Source organism: Nicotiana attenuata, unplaced genomic scaffold (genome assembly GCF_001879085.1).
Source record: "Nicotiana attenuata strain UT unplaced genomic scaffold, NIATTr2, whole genome shotgun sequence".
NCBI lineage: Eukaryota > Viridiplantae > Streptophyta > Magnoliopsida > Solanales > Solanaceae > Nicotiana > Nicotiana attenuata.
In genome coordinates this window covers 81,509-89,693 of record NW_017672875.1, presented here as the reverse complement: position 1 = coordinate 89,693, position 8,185 = coordinate 81,509, and the positions used below count along the sequence as shown (strand labels likewise).

The 8,185-nt window shown below is 38.7% G+C and overlaps 1 protein-coding gene across 1 annotated transcript; it reads right to left on the bottom strand.

The window, feature by feature from the left end:
• Positions 1–1,702: 1,702 nt before the first annotated feature.
• LOC109214790 (chromatin modification-related protein MEAF6) lies at positions 1,703–5,943 on the bottom strand. Its single transcript, XM_019378740.1, has 6 exons — positions 5,788–5,943; positions 5,600–5,694; positions 5,428–5,528; positions 3,474–3,543; positions 2,180–2,232; positions 1,703–2,039 (listed from the first exon to the last, which is right to left on the bottom strand). The coding sequence occupies exons 1-6, from the start codon at positions 5,798–5,800 to the stop codon at positions 1,937–1,939; spliced, it is 435 nt and encodes a 144-aa protein (XP_019234285.1). The 5' UTR covers positions 5,801–5,943; the 3' UTR covers positions 1,703–1,936.
• Positions 5,944–8,185: the final 2,242 nt, after the last annotated feature.

Below are 8,185 nucleotides of genomic sequence, written 5' to 3'. Positions count from 1 at the left end.
GTCTGAGTAAAAGCTCAAGGAATTAAGCCGGGATCGTGTTCGGGGGTCAAATTTGATAATTAAGTACGAACGAAGACTTGAGGAGGCATATTGCGCACTGTCTAGTAAAATAGACATAACTTTTTGCTCAGAACTCCATTTGGGCTCCACAATATATGGTTGGAAAGCTAACTCAAAGGGCTACAACTTTCATGTTTTACGTTTTTCCAAATTCCAAACGGAACAGGGTGAAAAACCGCGGTTTTGCCGCGACCGCGGCAGAACCGCGGTAGAAGATGGTCGCGGACAACTGAAGAATCAGAGGGCATGTTTGGCCGCGGTTCCACCGCGACCGCGGCAAAACCGCGGCAGGAAGCGAAAATTTCAGGGACTAAAGTGCAAAACATGGGATTTTAAGTCCTAAACCCTATATTAAACAAAGGAGGCCGGCCAAGAACAAGAGGAGGACATATTTTGGACACAAATTAGACCTAAGGAGGCGGAGAGACACTACTTTAGGGTTAGACAACACCCTTGGAGGCAAGAACACATTGGGAGCAAGGCGGAGAATTCTTCTACGAGTTTTTTCCTTCCTCTTCCTATTTTTCATTGTTGGTTATGACTTTTAGTATTGTAGTTTTACATACTATTATGAATAGCTAATTTGTTATCTAGAGTTTTGATAGAACCTTTTGTAGGATAAATTCTTGTTATGTTTTTATATAATTGAGCCATAGCTTTTCTCTATTTGTTCAACTACGTTTATATTCTGGTTGATTGAAGAGCTCTCAATTAGCTGTGCCTATTTAGTATGCATAACTCGGGAGAGAGTGCATATTTAGGTAATTGTTGAACAACACCACTCCCAGAGTATATGAGGGATCAATAACCGAGGGTTTAAAGGCAGGATTAGGGATAACAAAGCCTTGGGTGCGATATGAAGTGAGCGGTATTAAAAGCCAGCTAGCGTAGCTCGGGAGAGTGCGTCTAGTAAATTGTCATAATTACTCGGGAGAGATTTACGGTAATATGAGTGCTCATGATTGGTAGAGAATACTTAGGCGAAATTATAGATGACATAGCGGGAAGGATTCCGACAATTGGGGAAATCATAACTCTAGACCTCCTTAATCTTTTCTCTAACCCTCAATATCGTTAGTTGTTAATTTACTATTTTAATTTGTTAGTTAAGTAGTTAAACACAAGAATCTTAATATCTATAAGTTAGGAATTGTTCAAGCTTGTCTTCTTAGTGATAGTGAACAGTTGTAGCTAAACCTTAGTTCTCTGTGGGATTCGACTCCGGACTTGTAAACCGGATTATATTTGCAACGACCGCATTGTCCTTTTTATAAGGCATAGTTGGGCGTGATCATATATATAAAGAGATAAATTAAAAGAGTTAAATATAAATAATAATAATAATAATAATAATAATAATAATAATAATAATAATAATAATAAAATAAGCATGAATAGTAATGGAGGAGATGAATAGTGTCACTCCATATTTGGAGTAACACTATTCATCCCCCCATTTTGGGGGCAAAAATGGGGGAGCATTGGAGCTTCATTATGGCAAAAAATGCCCCCAGTATGGAGAAATGGGGGAGGGTTGAAAATGCCCTAAATGATCTCGTTTGTACGATTTTAAGCTGTGATTTTGACACTTGATCATAATAGTAACTACCATTTCATTGACAAGTTCACTGAAAATTTCAAGTTTGGCAGGCTAATAATAAAAGAATTAGAAAGTTGGCTCATTTTTCAGCAACAAAGAAAAGAACGAGCAAAATATTCACTAGGATACAATCTTTTTTTATCAGATGTCCCAAAGGGACTCATCAATACAAAAGAACTACAATTGAAGTCAGCCAAATATATTTGTACATGTCAAATTGACCAATGTCATTGTTCCAAATTGATCAACCTACTTCTTTCTTAACCAGAGTCCAACTTACATCAGATCCGGATCATCTTCATAATCGTAGTCTGGTTCACTTGAATGTCTCATTCTCTTTGCATCTCTTGGACCTCCCCTTCCCTTCCTTGGTCTACCTCTGCAGAAATAGCCAAAAACAAGACTCTGTCGTATCCAGAACTTGAAAAATATATTTCTGAGTATAAGAGAACAAGTAGTGAAAACTATCTATTTCACTCATCCAACGACAGTAGTTATAGGATAAAATTCACTACTTACAGTCCATTGGCAGATATCCCTCCAACATCCCGACCAAGAGCTTGTTCCTCAGCCTGAAAATGTGTAAAAAATGCAACTTTCATGTTCTTTGAAATATGGAATCAGCATTACAGCTTCATGTTGGATGAAATACGCATTTCGGTGTCATTCCACGACCATTGTCCCCCACTTTGAAGTAGACGGGGACATGATAGTTCATGGACAGTAGTTTTTCATTTATCTTGTCTACTTTTTGGTTTCTTTCGGACAGGGACAAACAGGAGGTTACAAGGAGAGGTTCCAGCAATTGCAATTTAAGTTACAAAGAGACGTTCCAGCAATTGTAATTAAAGGATAGAAGACAGGAAACAGTATAAATGAAAAACCAACCACTAGTATCAAAACGTCTTCAGAATGCTATCTGAGCTGTGACCAAGCAAAATTAACCTATTTCTTAGTCCTCCAAAGTTAATGGCAAAGCTCTGAGAACACTCAAAAAGGTAGGGGTTCCTACATGGATGGGAGTGTGTAGTTTGTTACTTGGTATACTCCGAAGTCCTATCTCTTTCTTTTCCGCTCTCCTTATATTTAACCCGTTCCTTTTCAACCGAAGACAAGTTCAAACTGCCTTTTTCCCTTTAACTGTCGCTACCCACTCAAATGGGTGATAGAGGACTTGTTCCCCTTAATCTACTTTACTGGTGGTTCATTTGAAAATTGATACCTCTCTGTTTCAATCCTTCCTTTTTATTATTCATGTTATGCTCTCTTTTTATCCCTATCCTTTTTCAGGGTTCTAAAAGGTGAATGTCACATCGAAGTTCAACAGATGCACTAAGATCTCTAACTTAACAAAAGGACTATAAACCAAGGTGGTCAAAGACGAAGTGCTGATAAAAAAAACACCTTGATATTATTACAAACTAATGTAGAAAGTTTATCAAGAATTCCTAGCTTTACTCAGGTTCAATAAATCTTCTCGACATTCATATGGGGAGCCCTAATTAGCCTCACAATCTCTAGACTTTTAAAAGATAGAGACAGGACAGTCAAGGGGTTACGGTCAATAGCTAACGTACTATATCAAGTTTAAATCTTTACAAGAAACAAAGAGCAACAATTATTTTGTAAAACAGGGGAAAGAGAATATGTTCTTGCAACAATACAGACATAAACTTAGAGACAAACTAAATTTGGATATCATGCATAGAATCTCTGATATGATTCATAATGTATAAGATCCTAATGAAAAGATATAAATCCATCAACAGCATTCATGTGTTCCCGTCGCTGAGAAATACAGAAAAATACATACTGCGGGTGAAGTGACAGACGATAAAGAAAAGAGTCGATCTTCAGGTTGAAACTTCCTGGATCGTTTCAAGCTGCAAAACAATTAAACAGAAAAAGGGTAATTTCAATAAAAAAAGCATATCGGTATTAGGTGAACCTTAAACTATATCCAGAAAATTGGAAATCTAAAGACACAAAGGGAGATACAGTCGACTTGTTTTTATAACCAAGAAATCCCTGTGATTTAGTCTATTTGTAACATCATCATCATATTACCATATGATTACAGTGCAAGTATATCCTACATGTTCCTCCAACAACCACTAAACAGCTCACGTTTTCAACTCTTTTCATAATAGTTGTACGAATCAAAGTAAAAGAACGAAACTAGGATGGAAAAAAATATCTTAGTATGGTAGAAATCCTCTGTACGATTATACGGGAAGTACCTTGAGATCGCCTTTTTACCTTCTAGGGCCTATTTACTAACTAGAGTCAAGGAATTAGTAGATCTGCTTAGCCCAAAATGGGAACGGGCTAGGGTTATGAACTCATAATCTAAGGACCTAAGATGAATTAGATAGATTTTACACTTCTCTCAAAGAAAGAGGAAAGGTTGGTAGTTCAGGCTTCAGATGGATTCAAGGATAGATTCAATAAAACATAGCTTCCTCTGAAATAAACATACTTATTTGATTGACGTTATCGGTGGTGTCTGGGCTAGCTTGCATACATTTCCACTAATCCACCGGACAGACTATCCAATCCACAAGCACAGTTTACCAAGGTACTACTGCCAATTAAAAGGTGCATATAGGCTCACACGAAGTGCTGTAGCTGGAATTCAAACCTGGACCTCCAGGTTTTTATTCTTGTGTTTCAACCATTAGGCCATCGTCAGAAGGATCTTTTCAGCACAATTAGCCGAATTAAAATGTCGATGACATTGGATTTATAAGTGTCTAAGAAGTTCTTTCGTTACTATCATCTTCTATAATTTATCTCACTACTGACAACGGATTACAACTAATACTATTCTTTTCTTCTAAACCTTTTAACACACTGAATACAAGATCAACATTCTCCATTACGTCTTCCCTGGGGAAGAAAAGAGAAAAGATAGAGGGGGGACAGCAGAACTAAGCCTTTCGACAACAAGTTTCGCAGTGTGACAGAACAAAATGTAACTAGCTTATTTACATCATTGATGAGTTTTTCTGCCTTTGCATGAATATATACAATCACAATTTACTAAGACAATTCAAAATGCCAAAAGTAAATTGGATGGCACCAGCCTTCTTTGTTCGTATCCATCACAGACCACCGGCTATCAAAACTTTATCCCATTACTCTGACTTTGTTTCTTCTTCTACTCCATCATCAATCAGTTGTGTAAGTAAACTAACCATTTGTAAACGCGAAATTTTTTGTTCATAGTATCATTAGTATAAAGGGCACTATAACTTGTTTTATATAAAACAGCTTTATGGAAACACACTATTCTCTTGACAATAAAACTTTTCTTAGGATGGAAAGGAAAGGAAAGGAAAGGAAAGGCGAGAGGAAACAGGATTGTATCGTAAATGCTAATTCTTAGTCTCCATTCGTTCCCTTACTCTTCCAAATCCTTCCTTCCAAGCAGGCAAGCATACCACGCTCAAGTAAAACAATTCACACAAGAAGTGCTAGAGTACTGCAACACCTATATCCAAATGCCATAAACTAAGTCATCGATGATATATCTAAAAAAACACTATATGAATCGACTAGGTTTTAAATCCAAACTAGTTGGGCAGGCTATATAAATTATCTGTATACATTCCTCTAATTATATACTATATCGATTCTCTCTATTCATACCAATTCGTAATATTAGAATAAATTCTTTAGTCACACCTGTCCTTAGGTGAAACCCTCCTAATACCTCCATTTCAGGACAATTTATACCTGAAAGAATTAAATAAACAAAAACTTACAAGCTAGTGCTTTTGGACGAAGATAAAAACCCTTCAAAACCTTTGAGTACATTTCCACATTGGCTAGGATCCTGTAGGTAAATAGTCTCCATGTCGTAAACCTGCAAAGTCATTCAAGGAATTATTATTGAATCTATACATAAAACAATAACACCCCAGAAATTTCTTTGACCTGTTTTTCGAGGTTTCGGAGATCTTCATGAAGTTTGGCTCTTTTGGACAAAAGAGCAGCGAGCACTGCCGATGGATTGGAGGATGTTCGTTGCCCTAAAATGGATTATGGGACAAACATATCTTTTGAAGATACTGTAAGAACAAAATTAAGAGAAAGAAGATAAAAGGGTAGAGCCGAGGGTTTACCTTCGGCTTCCATTGAAATGAAATTTTGAGGGAGATCAAGAAACTGTTTATATATAGGTTTCTCGTAGCAGCGCTGGCACCTTCTGAACACTCCTCCGATCTTGGACAAAAAGGAGTCTCTTTTCTTCGACGTTGACGTTTCGGTCGTCCCGGGTGGGTTTTAACTTTTTCCCCTATAAAATATTTTTGATGTTTAGTTCTTGAGATAAAATATTTTTTTAAAATATATATATATATATATATATAGTAAAATTAGTAAAATTAAGCGTCCTGATAAAAAATAATTACTACTCACTCCGGTTCACAATTAGTGTCCAATTTGCTTTTAGCACGCCCATTAAGAAAATACTAAATTCTATACAAAAATACCTACTATAACTAAACTACCCCTACTTAAACATTTAATGTGAGGAATAAGAAAACTTTTTAGGGATATGTACATAGGGGTTATTTTGTAAAAACAAATTGAATTCTTTCTTGATTACATAACTGGACACTTATTTTAAACCAAAATAAAAAAGCAAATTCGACACTTATTATGAACCGGAGGGAGTAATTGTTTGACCCAAAAGTCGATTTTGAAATTAAACGATTAAATTTACATCTTCGAGGACCACTATCTATTGATTCAAAGCATTGGCATAAGTAATAATGTATAGGGTCAAATTCTGCCTATTACGTCTCCACGTTGATAGGAACGACCAACGAATATACGCTAACCGAAGTGAGGGCACGACCTAAAGAATGTCGGCGTGAAGTGTGTCGTCGGTTCCGTCGTCTCTCTAAGGAACGCGACCAACCTCTGTAGAATTTTATTATTTTAAGGATGGTCTCCTATTATATAAAGGGGAATCCCAATATTGTAAAGGGGGGACGGATTTTTATTTGAACAAGCTCTCTCTCTCTCTCTCTCTCTCTCTCTCTCTCTCTCTCTCTCTTGAATATCCAACTTGTTGGAAGCTATAACAAACATAACACACATATCTAGGTCTTATTATCTTCGATTACGATTGATCCTTGATTCATTTCGATTGTTCTTACTTATAAGGTATCCAGTATCTTTTGAGTCAGACAATTTGGCGCCGTCTGTGGGGATTTCGGCAATCGAAATCATAGTTTGCACCTAGAAAAAAAACAGCGAACCACCGTTCTTCACACTATAAAGAAGCCAAAAAATGGCGGAAAATGACGCAAGAATGAAAGCAATAGCAGGCGTCACAGCCAATCTCATAGGCCCTCTTAACGAGGCCGGTAGAGAAAACATCCTGAGTACAACACCTGGTAGTGCGCCGGATGGAGAGATCTCACCCTCTTCATCTGAAGACCTGACAATCTTGCACGAAAAAGGAGCCTCTACATCCGCAGTCAAAGAAACACCACCTCCGAGGGTCAAGAAACTGCTGGAAGAGTAGTTGATGAACACTCTGGGTAGCATGCTTGAAAACTCACCCCAAAGCAACATTAGAAATCCGTCGGTGGCAGATATCGCTGCTACCACCAGTGAACCCGATATTGTACCAGCAAATAACACCCACATCGATGTCCAAGCCAACGATGGTGCACTCGCAGCCATCCTTAAGAAGATGGAAGAAATGGAAAATGAGAACAAGGCACTTCGAGATCAAATTAAAGAGCACCAGGAAAGAGTGGACAAAATTTCCGGTGCTCCGAAATTATTGCCAAAACGCGACGTAGGAAGATTCGTCGAGCAGCCGTACAACGAGGAAGCCGCCCCTCACCCGATCCCGAAGACCTTCAAGATGCCACCTTACTTGAGGATATATGACGGGACCACGGATCCCGAAGACCACCTGATCCATTATGTAACCGCTATGAAGGGTAACGATCCGTCAAAAGAACAAGTACCATCCGTTTGCTGAAAAAGTTCGGAAAACGTTGACAGGGGGGCCCTAACATGGTACTCTCAGCTACCAGCTAAGACAATATCAACATTCGAAGAAATGGCAGATAAGTTCACCACCGCCCATGCAGGAGCGAAGAAAGCAGAGGCCAGGGTCAACGATATCTTCGCTGTCAGACAAACCGTAGGAGAAGGACTCAGGGACTTCCTGGCCAGATTCAACAGAGTAAGGATGAGCCTACCAAATGTATCGGAAGGCATGGCAGTCGCAGCTTTCCAAAAAGGGATGAACAGAGATGGCTCGAAGGCGACCAAAAAGCTACTAAGCCGACTCATGAAATATCCCCCCACCACATGGGAAGAGATCCACAACGCCTACTGTGCCGAGGTACGAGCGGATGAGGACGACCTCAACGGACCGACCCAATGGCTAACGGCGATACAATCGGAAACAAGCAGGGATCGACGTAACGACGGGCGACGGGAACAACTCCTGCACTTCAACAAAGAAAGGCATCAGCCCTACGTAAGGTCTTC